Genomic DNA, 18,623 nt, shown 5'->3' with positions numbered 1-18,623 from the left:
CTAGAGCTTCACTGATATAGAAGAAAATGTGCATTAAACCAGTATTGGAGGAAGGCACATAATCCCGACATACAGCAAAGCGGCAGTCGAGCATCCAAAGATGTAGCCGAAGGCAAACCCAACTCAAGCGAACTAACCTAAGATATTTTCGAAACAATCCGCACGGCAAATCATTAATCGTGACGTAAAGAATCATCAAACTGACAAAACTAAAAGAGGGATTAGGTGTCTTCTGTAAATAAGAAGAATATTTTCTTTCTGGATAAATAATATTTACACATCTGTGGTTGTTTCTCATTGGATGATGGCTGAGGTGAAGGTCATAGTTTGCTCAACTTTACGTTGGCATGTCTGTGTCAATATTGGCCAGAGAGACTGACAAAGCATGCATTCAAAAGCAGATTTCAAGGTGCGGGAAAAACGAGCTGCATCCAAAGTATAATGAGCCATCTTGTTAGCTGGTGAACTTTTCAGGGTGAAAAGTAAGGGAAAAACACCACAGCTTTTGAAATGTGATACGCGGGCAAACATATAAAAATCTGTCAGTCAGGGAAAGCTTACGAAACGGTCGATCGTTAGAAAACAGCACTCCCATCGGAGTCACCAGATGTAAAGTGCACACTCCTGTGTGTTTTTTATAAATTAATTTGCAGAATATCAAAAGTGTAGATTGTCATGTCAGGTCCAGTGAAGAATCTCAACATGTTTCTTTCTACCTTTAAAAGTTTGTCTGTGTTTTTTGGGGGGATTAACAACCACATGAATCCCAAAATCAAGAAAACAGACATAACAGGTAATCTGCTGATAATACTAATCACTTTTGGGGTCAGTTCTGTATCATTATCATCCCCAGCACTGTCACAGGGACTCCAGAAACTCAAATGTTTCAAGTTCAAATGTATTTATTTGAACAGATTTAAAAGAGGATCTGACCTGCTTTCAAACAGTCAGTCATAGCCATTCATCCACTACTCTTATAAAATATAAATAAATATATAGATATCAAGAAATGAGGTGCGGCTCAAGACATTTGCAAAGTACTGTACACATATATATTCAAACTATTAGCTTTAAATTCCTATACTTGCAAAAAGTGTATATTATTCATACTCTAAGTGAGCAATTTTAGCCATTTCCCATATCTCCAATATTGATATTTTAAAATATTGGATCCAGTTATGTTGGCTGCCTATTTAAACTGTTCTTTAGCAAATACATTTAAACCTATGCCTACTTTAAGCAGCACACTTCCTAATTACTTAGAAAATATATCCATATAGGTCTATATTTATATATTATATTAACAGTATATACATCAAAAACATTTTGTAAGATACTTGTTTTTTGATAAAATATTTAACAATTAATAATATTTTAAATAATGGATCCATATTTTTTTTTGCCTTTCTGCCCCTAAAACATTCGTTTTAGATAACTGTTACCTTTTCTGCTCAAAGCTGCTCAGGCTACCTTAGTTAAATAAGGTTCTTTTGGGTTTTTTAACTACTAATTTGTCTACTTAACCCCCAGGCTACTGCAGTAATACCCCCCGGGGTACTTGCTCCACCAGTTAGGAAAATGGAAAATTACCCTAAGGTACACATCAGCGGATATGTTCACTCTTTGCAGTCACAGTGTCTTTTGTCAGTCAATTGATGAAAAAATCAAAAGTAATTAAAAATAAAGTTCGATTTCTATAATTTCCACTCGACTTTGAGATAATTAATTCTTAATTTTGAGAGGGTATTGAGTAAGGGTGAGGGGGCTCTTGGAGGAATCCCTTGGAGCCCCCGGTTTGACCCCTCCCTGCGGCTGATCTGCGTCTGGCAGACAGGCGGGCAGCGGCGGCGGATCCAAGCCGAGTGTCTTTAAGACCCAGCGGAGCTCGGCAGGGAAACCCCGCGGCTTGAGTTGTTTCTACTCTCCAGAGTGTCAGCTAGTTATTTGTGGGGAGGCGCTGTAGCCATTTCGCCACATGAAAGCCCGATGAGCTGAACGAGCAACATCCGAGTTGTTCGTGGAGAAGCAGAAATCAGCTTTGAGGAGCTCTGCGCGCACACACGTACGCGAACTTTGCGCGCAGAAGACGCACAGCGCTCACACACTCACACTTCCTCTCTATCCACCGTGGAAAAAGAGAGAGAGAGAAAGAGAGAGAGGGGGGGAATAGAGAGAAGACGCACGAAACTTCCAACTCTCCCATGTGAAAAAGAGAGGTTTGAAGATAAGGTGTATTTTCCCCCCTCGGACCTCCTTTCCTTCCCCATTCCTCTCTCTCTCTTTCTCTCTCTCTCAGTTCTTTTGCCGGGATATTTGTGTTTCTATGAGAGCCTCTCTCGGCGAGAAGAGAAGTTTGGTTGTTTGCCTGGTCGGCTGAGGAGGAGGAGGAAGAGAAGAGTCTGTTTAAAAGATGGTCCACAACGCCGCTTGGAGAAGAGGCTTGCTATGCGTCCTGGCGCTCTACCTCGGCTTTGCGTCCCCGCCGTGCAAAGCTCGGATTTACACCAACCATTGGGCAGTCAGGATAGCCGGGGGACCCGAGGTGGCTGACCGGATAGCGGAAAAATACGGCTATAGAAACATGGGACAGGTATGTGTCTTACTGCTTATTGATCCGGTCAAAGTTGCCTCTAATTTGTGTCTCTCTGTGTTTTCGTCAACTCTTAAAATTGGGCTTAATATGCCTCTTCCAAGGCGGCAAAGTTGCGCGATTAAACCTCAAAGTCTGAAGTCCAAACCTGAGCCAACTCGGGTTCTTTTAACTCTGAAACAGACCAGGGAAGGAGAAGCTTTAAGGAACAAAGAAAGTAGACCAGCTGCAGGATGGCACAACAGGTGCCTCTTCACGGTGTTTCCACTGAAGTCTCATGTGCTTGGTCGTTTTGCCACCCCAGTGACGGCTAGCGGTGCTGTTTGGTTTATGAGCTTGGAAGTGACTTCTCTCTCTCTCTCTCTCTCTCTCTCTCTCTCTCTCTCTCTCTCTCTGTGTAAGATTTCACTCAAAAGTCCTTGGTGTGTGAGCCAAACACCATTTTATATAGTAGTAAACGGGGCTGCTCAAGCTGTTTTTGTTTTGTCTTTTTCTCTTTAATTCCCCATACTGTACATAATTCCACTGTTCAAGGCCCTCCAGTATCGATTAGATCAGCCGCATCAGGCCAAAAGCAGGTGCCATTGCTTAACATGGTGTAAACTAACTCCTGGATCCATCTGGTGAAGAACATACACACACAGACACTGGCTTCAGATGTGCCTCCTTTCTTTTTATGTTTTGTCATTTTATTGGTAAACACCAGATGAGGAATTTATCTGTTAACTTGGTCCAAATGTGGTTTTAGGAAATGTTTTAAAATTATTATTTTTTTTAGCATAGTACTTGTTTTGTTTTAACAAAAGAGAGAAGACACACAAATGTGGACCTCACACATACGACTGAACTACGTGGGCAGTTCAAGCCTGCACTTGTCAGCGGTCGACATGAAGACAGCATGGAACAGAGGGGGCATTCTGACAGGTTGTTGTGGGGTAGTCCAGTCAACAGCTATTGAACCTCCACCCCTCCACCTTATCCAGCCTGCCCACCCACTATACACCCTAGAGAGTAGGCCTTAATGGCCTCGTTTATCCCCTCTCTTTGACGGGAACTAATGTGTGGACCCCCCTCTTTCTATACCACCCCCATAGGAATTTTCCTGTGGAGTGGAGTGGTGGAGTGTTGCTTCCAACCCCCACCATTCGCCCTAATTTCCATCTCAATACAGGAAGGCTCACTGGACTTTGACACCTCATAGACAAGTTTTTACTTCACTTCCTGGTTTGGGGGTCAGCCGAAAGCCGCTCCCATGGGAGCGATAGCAACACACTTTTGGTTGCCTAATGTGAACTCTGACACCCACCCAGTCCTCCTGATATCAGTGCAGCACTCATGTATGTGCACGAAGAACTTAAGCTGCCAAGCGTTTGTAAATCAAAAAAAAACTTGCTGGGGCTAGTAATGAAATAATTCTGGGAATAGCCACTAAATGAGATGGAGTTTAAATTTGTGAGGGGGGGGAAAAAAGATGAATGGATAGAAAACAGTGTGGCGGACAATATGGTCTTCTTCACAGGGTTGGAAAGAAGAGCACAGACAAAGATAACCACACACTGGGAGATGGGAGAAGGAGGGAGTGAAAGAAAGGACGATAGATGGACGGATGGATGAAAAGAGTTGGCATGGAGAGAGGGAGCACCTCGTTGGGGAATTCTGGGTAATCCTCTTAACTATGGAGCCCCCTTCCCAGACTAAGACACTGGCTAAATCAGCTGACAAGGCCTCAGACGTGGATCTCTGTTAAAATTGGTGTTTTTGTTTTTTTTTTGAGGAGATGAGAGAGCCCGTGAAAGCCACTGGTCGTAATCTAGAGACACACATGTGCAGGAAGTGTGTGCATCATGACATCAACGACATGTTACATATTTTGTGCAGTTTGTAGTATTTGTTAAAGGCATCAGGCCAATGAGCATTGTTACTCTAGAGGTAACTAAACAAGTGCAATGTCTAGAGTAACACCTTTGTTTTTGACAACGCTAATAATCCAAACACATGAAACGATCAGTTTTCCATTGAAAAAATGATTCATTTGATTATTGAGCATTGTCCTCGATTTGTTTGAGAGGCCGTGATAAAGCTGCAGTGTTTGCACCGTGAAGCAAGAAGGTGTCAAAGTACCGCAGTGTCTCAGCCTGTGTGTTTTGTCCTGAAGTCTTTGTCCTGTTATGAGACATTAGTCTTACAGGTATGAAACATTAAGGTCCAAAGGGAAAACGCGCATCACCTTTTGGCATTTCTTGGTACTATTGGTCATGAAATATAGATGATATGGAGATTTATTGCTTCTAGTGAAAAAGGTCTGGAGAAGTAAGACATCATGAATCACTGATGAAGTGTTTTTTCTGCAGGACTGAGATGTGTAATTCCCAACAGTTAAGTAGAAGTTGTGATTCACTCTTGAATTATTCCGATAAAATTTCAGTCTACCGTAATGTGCCTGCCCATATGATCACACAGTCATATCTTGAGCAACAAGCCATATTTGTAGGCTTAGCTGTTTTTCAAGTTAAGATTGAAAACGCACGCTGAAGGTTAGATGTTATACTGAAAGTCATGGATTTATTGGCACTTTCTTGCCTCTCATTTTATCCATCTCTACTTTGGAGTGTGTGTCGGTACATGAGCCGAAAGCTGATCTGATGGGCTCTGTGGCAGTGGAAGGATCAGTGACATAGCACAGGACCCTTGGTAGCCATGACAGTTTGATCATCTGAGGGACTGTTTGGTCTTTATCAATTATTAAAACTAATCACCGACCAGCAGCTTTCCGTCTAACATTGTCTGTCTGTGGATCCTCTGTCACTCAAAATCTTTGTGTGTGTGTCTATCTGTACATTTGTCTGGCCTCTCTGTGTTTGTCTGTTTTCACTTTACTTGTCTGCCCCTCGCTGTCCCTCCTTTTTTTCTTTTTCTTTTTAAAGTTCACAGCCTTTTGTCCTTTATCTGATTGATTTAAGAGCCTAAATGTGGTTTCTGTATAATATCTGGGAAAAAACAAATATTAAGAGAGAAAAATGTCATTATAATTCAAAAACATGACCTTTTTTAGAAAAATGTTTTGAAATACTTAAAGCTATGGTGGTTCTCAGCCTTTTTAATGATGACAGGCCCATATTCTTTCTGCAGCACTGCAACAATCGTGCAGCCATAAAGAGTTATAAAGATCTATTTTAAACAACAATGATTAAGAGCCCTGAAATAATGACGGTGGCTCACTGATACATCCTTTCCACAAGTTCCACTTGTTTTAGAAAACAAACAAAAACGAAACTAACTGTTAGCGGTGCCGCAAAGCGCTGGGTCCAAAGCTTGAACCTCTCATGTCAGTAGCTATAAGAACAGCTACGACAAGAAATTCACAGATGACTTGCAGATACTATCCAACTTGGTTTTCCTCTTGTAGACATAACTCCCAACTTCTGTTACTTCCGCCGCTGCTAACGTTCAAACCAACCATTGTGCGCTGGTTCTCTGACAATATAGTCTTGCTCTCAGCAGGGAATAAATCAGCAGTGAGAAGATGGCGAGACCTGCGCCTTGACTTTAGAAAACTGTGAGCAGCATTAAAAATGAAGCTCACTTTTTAGGAGACTATAGCAGAGAAAGGCATAGTGGTGATGAATAGTCTGTTTGTGTGTTTTGCAGATTGGGGATCTCAGAGACCACTATCACTTCTTCCATAGTCGGACTATTAAGAGGTCGACTTTGTCCAGCCGTGGTCGCCATAGTTTCATTTCCATGGAGCCTAAGGTAAGTCTGTTGTGCTGTTTATGAAAGATTGAGCATCAATGTTTCTTTTGTGCTGAAATGATACTGTAGGTAGTTTTTATATGATCTTAATCCAAGTTCCTTTTCCTGGATAACGTGTGGTGTTCAAATCTGTACAAAGTTCACTCACTTGTGATGGAGATGACTGATTATCATCAGGTGACTCAACTGAACAAACTCCATCCGCTGATGAAGATCATGAGGTTCTGTTTGCAGTTCTGGAAAAAGCAAGTGGACCTTGAGTTAAGATGTTTTTAACTGATAAGTTAAATATTAACTTTTAGCATACACTGAGGACCTTTTGCCGGAATTGAACATGTTTTCAGTAGATTTTTCATACACCTCTTACAAGGGCTGTCATCTTACTCTGCAGTGGTTCATCCTGCGAACAGCCAAGTGAATAATGATGAAATCTGCCTACTACTGCTTTTAGTTTGAATTTGATGAGGTTAAAGGAGATAAAAGAAGATTAAAAATATAATTTTCCTTGAAATAAACTTGTCAACAGTGTTGACAATGGTTGATTCACCGTACTCCAGTACTGGGCTGGACCCCCTGTTTCCTTCAGAATTACCTTAATTGTTCATGGCACAGTTTCAATGAGGTGCTGGAACCATTCTTCACAGATTTCGGTCCATGTGAACATGATAGCACGGTTGGTGTAGATCGGTCTACTGCACATCCATGATGTGAATCTCCTGTTCTACCACATCCCAAAGGTTCTCCACTAAACTGAGATCCGGTAGATTACTCAAGAAAGTAGTTTGAGATGATCAGAGATTTGTGACATTGTGAGCAAGAGTGGTAGGATGTGGAGTACTTATGTGGAACAATCATAGTTGAACCGAGGAAGGGGCCGTAAGAGTACATCTTTCACCATTTTACGATGGTGTGATTGTACTTCTCTGTGAATAGTGCTCATAGCCTTTGAATATCAACGATTATAAAACTGAGTTCACATCTCACTGTTAGGCAGTCGTGTTGGGGGAAGCCTGCAGTGAGCTGAAGAAGTTACTTGTATAAGCGATGAAACATTTCTTCCACTGAAAACTCGGCTTCCAGATGAACAAAAGCAACTTTCTGGGATTTCCTAACCTGGATTATTGAGCATGTCTCAACATATTCAGCAGGTCACCTAAATTGTAACTGGATGCAGTGAGTTGTGAGTTAAGGTGTATCTAATAAAGTGTCCAGTGTGTGTGTGTGTGTGTGTGTGTGTGTGTGTGTGTGTGTGTACATATAGCCACCTACTTGTCAGAGACCAGGGCCCTGTTTCAGGAAGCCGGTTTAGTGCAAACTCTGAGTAAGTATACCCTGAGTTAACGAAAACTCTGGGTTTTCGGTTTCACAAAGCGAGTTTAGATTAATTCTGAGTGAGTTACTATGACGACACACTCCGTGAAGCTAACCTGCCCCCTAGCAGGTTTACTTCAACTAACCCTGACCTTCTCCGCCTCTTTGTCAGAAACCTGACTGTAGGAAGTGTCAGACATGGCGTGCTCTTCCTTGAAGAGCCAGTAGATGTTGAAGCCCAAATTCTCCGCAGAGCTCTCCGCCGGGAGAGAGTGATTAGAGCGTGTTTGGACATTTTATCATTTCCTGATGATTTCCTGTGTGAACGTTACCGTTTTTCAGCACAATCTATAATTCATTTGAATAACATCCTCAGGCCTAATATTGCTCATGTGACACATCGCGGACATCCTCTCAGTTCTGTACATATTATTTGTATTGCACTTCGGTTTTTTGCAAACGGGAGCTTTCTGTATAATATTGGTGACGCTGAGCACGTTTCCAAGGCTACCGTCTGTCGGGCAGTCAGGAATGTTACAGTTGCACTGAAACGTCTCCTGTACTCGTTTGTGGTGTTCCCCGGTCATAGACGCACAAGATTTATCAAAGAGGGATTCCACAAAATTGCAGGTATCAGGATGAACGAAACTTAATTCATGATGTGGTGATATTTGAACTACTACTTAAATTTTACATTTATTCTCACGGTTCCCAGGCGTGATTGGCTGTATAGATGGCACTCACATTCCAATCATTGCTCCTTCAGTAAATGAAGGAGACTATGTGAACAGGAAGTCTTTCCACAGCATTAATGTACAGGTACATAGCTCCCTGTAGCATTTCAAACTAACAAATTATTTCATTATAGTAATGGATGCTAATTTGTGTTCTCTGCACTGTGAAGATCATATGTGATGCTGCCAACATTATCACAAATGTGGAAGCCAACTGCTCAGCCTTTGTGAGTGGTGGTGGTGGAGGACCCCCACCTGTTTTTCGGGCCTCCGCTTTTTTTTCTGTTGGCTATAACGGGTCACATTTGAGCATACAGAGTAAGCAAATATGTACTTGTAATGTGCTCAGATAATTTCAATAAGTGCTTACAGAGGGGAAATTAATGTAGCCTCTAACTGCAATTGATTTACATCGGACAAACAGACCAAGCACTATGGCTCATAATACAATTACACCTTACCTGTTTGGACTATATTTTTATATTTCATTTTTACTTGCTGCCAGGAACGTTTGGGGCCTGTTGGGTTGCACCTGTGCTCACATCACATCACAAAATAAAATGTATGAAATAAAAAATAAAATAAAATACAATAACGTGTTAAATGGGTGGAAATCCCTAGATCAATGTTTAAATTAACACTCACGCATTGACTCTGTCGGCTTTGTTTTGCCATGCATGCTCCCTTTGTTTTGCAGCTGTGGCTGTGTTACTTTTTTCCGCGGAATTTGCATGTTATTGGCATATGCTGCCATCAGAATTTCGGCCTCAAGCGCTGTAAAATACATTGACCGCGCCTTCTTTCCCTCCGTCTCCATGGTGACTCGCTTAATCTGTGCTCCACTAATCAGGGCTTTATGTATCCTCGTGCGCGCGTTTAACTTGGGGTTAAAGCAACTCCGCGTTGATTGAATTAATTGTTATCAGCCTTTCTGAAACCGAATATTCCGAGTTGGACAGTTCGGGGTTACTCAACCCTGAGTATCGTTTTTCACTCTGAGTTTTCTAAACCGGCTTCCTGAAATAGGGCCCAGGGGTCAGAGTGGAGCCCTAGTAAATCCAAATTCAGAGAAATTCTAAACTTTTCCGTCCAAGCGTTGAGATCCCAGTGAAGCCACAGCTGCTCTGTGTTTTCCTGATGATAAACCGACAGTTTATCTTGATCTCAGCCAGAGGAACCTGGTTGTGGCAGATCAGATGGCACAACTCTCCTACAGAATCCGTCACGGACAAAACAAAATTTTTCCATGATGGTTGTGGATCACCATAACACAACGTGACATAATCATAAATCAGAATATTTGATCTTTATTATGAGGTTTGTTTTTTGGTTTCACATCACTGTGGGCAGGATTTCTTTTGTAACTCTAAAATACAGCCTTAGTAAAGTAAATAACATGCTTTTGTTGTTGTTGTCGTCAGCTGAGAAAAAACTTTCCGTTTGAACAAGAGTTTGATCTAAACCGCTGTCAGTGCTCTTCTCGTCACTTCATCGGGTCAACAAACCCGGACCGAATTACACACGAGGCCTCCACATCACAACACTGAGCTTTATCAAAACACGGGGGACAAATCACTAAATCAAACCTGTTGGTTGTTCACACGATTGTACAATTGTCTGCTCCTCTGATGTCTTGTTTATGTTTACAGTAGATTTAAAAAGCCTTTGAAGTAAAAGACCGTTTGACTCGTCCAAGACATGTGAAACCTCCTTATCTCACATTTTGCATATTTTTGTCATCTTAGTACCTGACTCAGACTTGTTGATGTCTGCCTGTTTGATGAAGCGGGCCACTTTCTTGAACAGGCTGGGACTTGATCCTGAGGAAACAGGGCAGCGATGCCTCTTACAGCGTTTACATAGAGCAGCGGCGATGTTGCATGCAGATTCTGAACGGCGAATAAATCTGTGTCGGACTCATAAATGCACGGCGACTGCTGAAGAATGATGGTGATGGATCAGTGTGATTACTGGAAGACGGGATGAAACGGGAAGAGGAGGAAAAGAAAGAAAAGGAGCCGTCTGTCACCTTCTTTACCCGCTTATCTGTTATCCTGTTTCATTGTTTCTCTTCAGTTTCCTTTCTCTGTATTTTTGGGCCACTCAGCTGTTTTTTGTTTTTTCTGTTCACCTGCTGTCATCACCTGTCAAGAGCTCCCTCTTTTCTCACTGTTGCTTTCTGTGCACTCGTCCCCCTCCCTCTGTCTTTGGTTCTCTTGCCCTCTTGGGCCTGACACTGTGCCACGCTGGAGGAAGGTCTGTGTCCGGATGCCAGCTGGCTGGGAAACTGAGAGATTTAAAAAAAGAAAAGAAAAAAAGACTAGATTAGAGAGAAGAGGTTAAATGACAGAAAACAGAAGATTGCCTATTAGAATGCACGGAAGAAGGAGAAAGATGCATCGGAGACACAGAATAAATGAAAAGTGGAGCGAAATAGAGCTGTCGGTGTTTCCCTTGCTGACTGGCTGTCCTTTTTGCGGACCTGTCTACGAGGTTTGGGATCAACGTGACAGCCAGTTTGGCAGCAGCGAGGTCTGGCATTCTGCTAATGATGTTTTGCAATCAGGTTTTGTAATAATGACAGCCGTGTGTGTTTTGTGTGTGGGTGAGTCAGAGGGGTGTAGCGATGCCGTGAAAGGCGCACCCTACCATCCACAGTAGACTCTGGCACACATGTTACCATGGAGATGAGGCACAGCACAGATTACCACTTTATGGCACCCGCCTAACTGCAGTGTCACTTGCCTCTCAGGTCAAAGACCGCTTATTTTTCCAGGCTGTGAGAGGGCACGTGGCGTCACCTTGACCCTTAAACAAGGACAAACAGGGTTCATGAAACAGTATTGTATTGTATAGTATTGTATTGATGAATCCCATTTGAACAGCTTTTGACTGCATGGAGGTGAACAAGGAAAAAAGGGAACACTGAAATGCAATCTTGAAGCTGTTGGCCCCTGATGCCACGTAGCTTTTGAAAATCGATTGACAGTCGTAAACAATGACAAGTGGACTTAAGAGGAAGTATTGTCCCAGATATCTGCTGGCTACAAAGGAAGCCCTGAAATATTGGCTCTGTCTACAGAGGCTAAAGCATCAGAGGGTTGCCGATGGGATCCTAGATTGAGTTTAGTTCAGCTTGGCACATTTCCTATAAACGTGGATGTTGTGGCTGTAGCTGCTGTAGTCATTTTGGACTCCCAGGATGCAGAAATCTGGGAAAACCTGCAGAAAGTATTTCAGGACAAGCTATTTGGAAACATTTTAAAAGCTTCTTGATCAAACATAATTTGTTAAAGGTTTTGCATCCTCTGATTTCTGTCTGGAGTGCGACACAGTTTACATGCACGAGAACGTAGACGACTGTCAGTGCTGTCGCAGGGGAGAGCCTGCGCCGTGCTGTATCTGTGAAAATATGCATGACTGCATTGTTGTTTTTGAACGTTACTTTTGGCTTATTTATTAACCTTTTCTTCTTTTTTTTTTTTTGCTCCTTCTAAGCTGTCATTGTAATTTCACATCAAAGTAGGTCAAAGAAAACTTTTCATCATATGCTGTTTTGGTGCTGGTGGCAGATGCGATGCATGCCGTAAGTTCTTTGTCTTACCGCATAGAGAGGTCAAAATCTTTACTCTGTTTCATGCCCCTAAATATCAACTAGGAGAAAAAATGTTGACACGAGAGCCACAAGTGTAATTGTTGTAGTTGCACAGCTGGAATCTGTTAGTCGTGTGTGGACATATCTATTTTTCAAACCTGGCCTTAACAGGCTCTCTGCAGCAGAAGTTTTCTTCCACAGTTGGTTGTGGAGCGTCTGAAGTTTAGTACAGGTCAGTACACCCTCTTTCCGAGTAGATATTTACCCTTCTCTACCTTTTGCCTCTAAGTGGCCTCTTCTCCAATCCCTGTACTTCAATTCAAATGAGCAAAGTTGGGAACAAAAGTAAAAATAACTTCAACTTTGGAAAAGAAAATATCCCAACATCACCAACAACAACTTGAACTGTTGATGCCAAGCAGCATGGATACATGCTTTCATGTTGTTTATGCCAAATTCTGTCCCCTAACATCTGAATATCACAGCAGAACTGGAGACTCGTCAGATCAGGCAACATTTTTTTAAAATCTTCTGTTGTGGAATCCGATATCCTCTTTTTAGCTGTTCTGACCTGACAGGAGTGGCACCCAGTGTCTTCTGCTGCTGTAGCCCACCTTTCTTCTTGGTTTGACCTTCAGCAGGTGGTCTCGACCATGTCTATATCCCTAAATGCACTGAGGTGCCATGCCACGAGCAGCTTAACAAGTGTACCTAATTAAGTGGCTATCTATACGAACTTGTCTTTTTGTATTAAGCAGTATTCGGCATGCACCTTGCTCAGTTCTGCTGACGCATGCTCGTGAGTCATTCATGCTGGGAGTTCCAAGAGAGTTTGGACAGCCGCAGTCTTTTCTCTTTTTTTGTTCAAGTACACTTAGTCTGCTTTGCCTGAAATCTATTTCCAGACATTTCAAGTTTACTGTAAACAACAATTACAGCACGACAGTGGTTGTTTTCTCCTTTTGTAGTGTCCTTTTGATGTGTGTGCAGAGATTAGTAGGGAGAAACAACTGCCGAACGCCTTCTAGCTGAAGGAGCACGGTGCTTCCAGCCGGTTTCACTTAGAAAGGCTCTTGTTTACTTGAAGTCATCTATTCAGACATGTGCATGAAAACTGAGAGCCAGGTGTGGTTTGCAGCTGAATCCTCACTGGGATAGACTAAAATGCAAAATAGCCGTGACAACAAAATTAAATTTGAATGTTTTATTGCTCCGCCACATCAGGACAGCGGTTTACCACGTAGTAAAACTACCAAAATGAGCTCATATCTACGTATTACACTGTTAAACAATTAAAATATGCTCAGTGTTTTTTCTCTTTTGGCTCACAGAATTTTTTTGTTCACCGCACAGATGCCTTGCTGTATTCATAGATATGCAGAAGACGAGGACGCTCATTGCATTACGGAGACGACATAGTTAGTGTCTGGACCTCAGGGATAATGTGCATACCCTTAGATTTTATCAGACTCATCTTAGTCCCAAGTACAAATTTCCATTAGGCCGAGAATCCTGAATTTTTAGTTTGAATTTGTTTAACAAATGAACCATTAAAATAGTCTAAGCTTTGAGACGAGCCCCCACAGCTGGCCGTGACGGCCCACGCTGTTTGTGATGGCCGAGTTAGGGCCGAGTCTCTGAAATACCCCAGAGAGAGGACAAGAACTGGTTTCTCATGTTACTGCAAGGGTTTCACTGGGTGTTCTGCTCACTATCCATTAGCTTTTTTTTGCCTGGAGCTCTAACATCGTCACACAAACAGCAGTAAAAGTGGATCAATTTGTTCCCATTTGTTCTATTGAAGTGAACTCTTCCCCAGTTTCCCCTGGTTACTGACCCAGCCAGCTAGAGCCACCTGCAAACCCTTATACAGAGTGAATGAGAGTGAGAGCGAGGGAGGGAGGGAGGTTGGAAGGGGGTTGGAGTGGGAATGAGAGAGAGAGACAGAGACAGGCCATCTGAGAGAGAAATGGGCACCTGCAGAGAAGAAGACTGAAAAATGCAGCGAAGGAGAGGGGGGGGCTGACGAGGAAAGGGATTTAAAAAGGGGGAAAAAAAGGAAGTGAGATAGGAGCGGGAGTCAGACTGGGAGTAAAGGCAGGGTGACAGAGGTACAGGTTCTACCAGATCATTCCTCTGCTACACCACACTGCAGTTAAATGAATGGAGGAGGTCGTTATGCCCCAGAGCCAGCCAGTGAGTTGGCACTGACACAATGGTAGTGATACATGGGGAAGTTTTAGAGGCAATAATACGGGCGATATTGGCTTTGTTTGGATAGGGCCTCGCATTCATGGCACAATTGATGCGGATAACTGCAGGCTGTTATCAGTGAGTGATTTTTAGCAGACACAATAAAGGATGGCATTATTCTCAACGACTTCAGAAAAAGTGTTACATAGGCCGTTATCTGCCTCTGGTAATCCAGGAAGGGAGAGGATAAACATGTATTTTTAATAAAAAAATAAAATAAAATAAAATCCCAGTAAAGAAATCCAACATCAACTGTAGCAACAGCAGTGGAAAGTTTAAAAAATTTTCATGAAATAGGTTGTGGAAGAGTTAAACACGCACAATATACAGCGCAGTTTGTGAAATGGTCTCGACCTACTCTGTCAAGTCTTGTTTCTGGACATGAAAACATGAAAACCCAAATCTTTTGTCTCTGAGCCCCATTTTTCATCTGAATGATCATAAATCTTTGTGTCCATGTACATGAAATGAATATTTTCCATTTTTAATAGGCGGCTGGAGGCGTTCATGGTGCACTTGGTCATTTTACCGCTCACAAGACCCAAGTTAAAGCTGTAACACCTCACAGATTTTTAAACATTGTAGGGTCTATGCTTACTTATAGACTATACTTTCATATTATTTACTTGGTTAAGTTTAGCTGTTTAAGAACAATTTGATTTTGGTTAGGAATTAAAGTACCATCACTTTTTATTAGTATTATTATTAGTATTAGTATTATTCTTTTAAATTGCAATGGTGATGCATCTCCGTTTTGTCTGGGCTAGATTCATGCCGGAGACACAAAATACACTCCCTGTTGAAATGCATTACTCACAAATTTGCACTTACTGTTCCAAAAAAATGTCAGTTCTTATCCGTGTACACAAACAAATGATTAATTTTTCATGGATTCATGTTTTTCTTGAAGACCAGGCTTTTTTTGTTGCTCCTTAAGAATAGAAGTAAATGATATAAATGACTATGGATGGATGGGTGCCATCAGTCTTGAAATTATGATGCCAGTGTTGGCATTTCCACCTCTAGACCTTTAAGCTGAGCCTTCTTCCTTGGGATGTAAAGAATTTGTATACAAATGTCTGCGATCTCATGTTGACATATAGCACCCCCACAGCCAGCACGCTGCCACCCACTGAGCTCTTATTGTGTTAATAATGCAGGCATAGATATGACACACAGATACTGAAAGTAAGGCATATGATTTATGTTACAGACCCTGCGTAATGCTGCAGGGACGCTACTATGTTAGCAAAGCTGTGGTGAAATACACGCTTCATCTGAGCAGCTTTTTTCGTAACCAGTTTTTAAATTAAGGGCAAGTTTTTGTGTCGGCGTGAACAGCACAGTGTAATTGGAAGATGGTGTAAGGATGTGCTCATGGTGTTTGTGCTGTTTGATGGAAGCTGTAATATTTAAAGCTCACCTCAGGTAACCTTTTAAAACTGGGGATGCACTGGGATAACAGAGTTTACCTCTTTTCACAATCTAGTCATGATCAAGGGATCTACAAGGTTGCAGCTGCCTTGACGTTGTTGGTCAAAGTTGGCTTAAATAATTTTTTGCTTTCAGAAATATTTTTGAATCATCGTAGCCTTCATAAAAAGGAAAAAAAGAGCCCCTTTGTCAATAGAATATGTGAAATTGGCAAACACCAGTTTACAAAGATGCCTCATCTAGAGTAATCTCCAAAGATGTAGTATGGTTTGTGCTTCAGCTGAGCCTTTCTCATTCACAACACTAAGCTTTTAGGTAGCAAACAATACTAAATCCCAGGAGGTGGCAGGTTCAGTGTCTTGCTCAAAGGCGCTTCAGTAGGGTGTACACTTGCTGGCATGCAGAAGCATTTTAAAATTCCAGCTCTGTGGTTGTTGACCTTGTTCATTAAAGCCACTTTAAACTCTTTTAGATTCCTCTGAACGTGTGTTTCTTGCCCCGCGACATCTGAGACAAACTTCAGCAAAAAATGAATTTATTGTTTTTGGGGTTTTTTGTCGTTTCTTGAAGCGTTTGCGTCGCCCCTGATGGCGGTGAAGGAGGATTTACGGGTATACACGGGGCAGATATCCATGCAATTTGCCAAGTTACGAACAAGAGCAGTTAAGAGTTACACTGCTGATCAAAGATTGTGGTTGATGGTATGCTAATGTATGCAAATTGTAATGATACACCAGTGGTTTTGCGCAGACACACTCACGCACAATTCTTGATGACAGTGTTGTTTTGAGGCTAATGGTCTGTGTAAACGGTTGCTTTGAAGCTGATGGTCCTGATAGAAGTTGGAGTGAAATGAGCTGAGACCTTGGCAGACGGGAGAAGCATCATGCTAAAGTAAAATTTCTCACTGGGTTTTTTAAAAAATTGTTTCGTTTCTACACTTTATCTTTCTCTCTGCGCTGGTTTGCCATTTCCTTTTCCTTTCCCATCTTTTTTTCTTCCTTATAGGAGGTGATTTATTGAATTACATCATTTGCACTTTATTCCTTTCCCTCCCTCACAATTTCTAAAGAGGTACATACTCAAGTTATTAAATCAGTTATTTATAAACTCAATTATCCTCCCTTCACTTGCTGTCATTTGGTCTCTCTTGCTATTTGTTTTCCTTTCCCTTCCAGCTCTCTCTCTTCTTTCTTTTTTTATATTATTGACTCTCCCAGGACTCGTTCTCTTCAGCTCTTTATCGCCTCTCCTCTCGTCTTATCTTGTCTTGTTGCCTCGCTCTCAAACTCTCCGGAGAGAGCCTGGCAGATTGTTTCAGTGCATGAGACCAGATAATCACTCTGCAGTCATTATGTCAGCTATTCTCTTCTTCTCTCTCTCTCTACTCCTCCTCTTCCTCCTGTCTGCTGGAGCTCTATTGATGTGGAGAAACGCTTTGTCTTTTACAGTCGGACATAGCTCAATAAAACCTCAGATTTCTGGGACTATCGGGGCTGAGCGGCAAAACAAAAACACTTGCGGTGTGAAAATTATTCTGTCTATACAGCTAGAAACAGAAGCTGGTGTGGCGGACATCTCAGAAGAATTACACACTTTTGTAAACTCTGTATAAAGAAGAACTACCTTGACATTTCGTGCCAATGTGCACCGTTCCCCCGTCCCCATAAACTGTTGCACAATCATGTTTGGGTGCAAACTCGGTGCCGGAGAATCCCTGGATCATTTATCACACAAATGTTTACGTCTCAGAAAGAACTGCTCTGTGTTGTGCCAGTCGCATACCTGCTAATATTTCAGATTCTGTGTTAACATCGCTGGGTCCGCGTAAACTTCTGATCGGGCCTTCTCAGACAGATGAAGTCTTCTAGACTAAACACAAGGTTTGCAGGTTTTTAAGAGGAGCTGACTGGGGCGGCGCGAGTGGGTCCAGCCGTCTCGTTCGGATCCAGGCAGCACGGATTTTGACATTGGAAAATTCCGCCTCAAAGTCTGAACGAGGCTCCTGCCAAGGAATGCCTCTGCGCCTCGAAGCGAGCCCATAACATTTGAGAGATTGATGTTACCTGTGAGGCCTTACAGCCTTTAGTGCGTATGTGTGCATCAAATGTCTTAACATTTTTATTTTTTTTTAAATTTTCCGTAAAGGAGAAGCGAACTGATGAGCCCACAGTAACACTGACATGGTTAAAATATCTCTTTAAAAATAAATCATGACTTTGCGAGTCTTCCACATCTATAGTTTGCTTTTTTTTTTTTTTTTTTTTTTTTTGGGCTTGTAGTGGCTTGTTTTACTTCAGCAGTCTTCATTTGTTCACCTTTTACCACGTTTAAAAGAGGAGACAGCACATAAAACCTTATTACGCTTATTTATAGGCAGTCCATTGGGATAAAAACGACTTTAAGGCTGAGCACCAAAAGAAAAACACCCCCTTAAGACTAGTAGTAGATTTGTTTCTGTCTTGCTCGGTTGCGTACAACAGTATAATGTAGTTTAGTCTCTGTAGGTGGTTTCTTTGTTTTCCCTCTGCGTGTTCATCACATAAGGCAAATAAGAGGAAACATAGACAATGTCTTTGCACTTTTTCTTTTTTAAATCCTCCTAAAATGTTGCCTCACCTTCAGTATTCAGTTCATTGGAACTTCACCTGTATACTGGTTGTGTCATCTCCGAAGTGATTCTGCTCCCCTGTTATTATTGTAAGCCTCCTCAGTTTCTTCTATCGCCTGTCTCTGTTTGTGTGTTTCAGGTGGAGTGGATACAGCAGCAGGTGGTGAAAAGGAGGATCAAGAGGGATTTCAAACAGGCCCCGCTCCTTTCGCTGTCAAGCCCCGCCCACAGCAGCCCAGCCCAAAACAACATATTCTATAATGACGCCAAGTGGAACAGTATGTGGTATATTGTAAGTCCAGTGTATACTTATTCCAGGCTTCCTCTCTGTTTACACCAGAC

General features: G+C 42.1%; 1 protein-coding gene and 1 long non-coding RNA gene across 4 annotated transcripts in view; one reads left to right on the top strand and one right to left on the bottom strand.

Annotated features, from left to right (window-relative positions):
* Positions 1-1,868: 1,868 nt before the first annotated feature.
* The window catches only part of pcsk5b (proprotein convertase subtilisin/kexin type 5b), an 88,454-nt gene continuing 71,699 nt past the window's right edge, over positions 1,869-18,623 (top strand). For 2 of the 3 annotated variants that reach the window (XM_082553806.1, XM_082553805.1), the window contains exons 1-3: positions 1,893-2,590; positions 6,239-6,343; positions 18,421-18,573. In XM_082553806.1, coding sequence (XP_082409932.1) covers positions 2,411-2,590; positions 6,239-6,343; positions 18,421-18,573 — 438 coding nt within the window. In that variant the 5' untranslated portion in view covers positions 1,893-2,410. Of the gene's footprint in view, positions 2,591-6,238; positions 6,344-18,420; positions 18,574-18,623 lie in introns of all 3 variants that reach the window. The other variant, XM_082553804.1, reaches the window with a different exon arrangement.
* The window catches only part of LOC309718507, a 17,077-nt gene continuing 4,960 nt past the window's right edge, over positions 6,507-18,623 (bottom strand). The window contains exons 2-3 of the long non-coding RNA XR_014279991.1: positions 10,137-10,675; positions 6,507-6,579 (exon numbers count right to left, since the gene is read on the bottom strand). This is a non-coding gene — a long non-coding RNA (uncharacterized lncRNA). The remainder of the gene's footprint in view (positions 6,580-10,136; positions 10,676-18,623) is intronic.

This window comes from Aulonocara stuartgranti (genome assembly GCF_965226115.1).
Source record: "Aulonocara stuartgranti genome assembly, chromosome: 12".
In the NCBI taxonomy this organism is placed as follows: domain Eukaryota; kingdom Metazoa; phylum Chordata; class Actinopteri; order Cichliformes; family Cichlidae; genus Aulonocara; species Aulonocara stuartgranti.
Note: the sequence above shows the minus strand (reverse complement) of the source record. Positions and strands in the feature narration are given on the sequence as shown.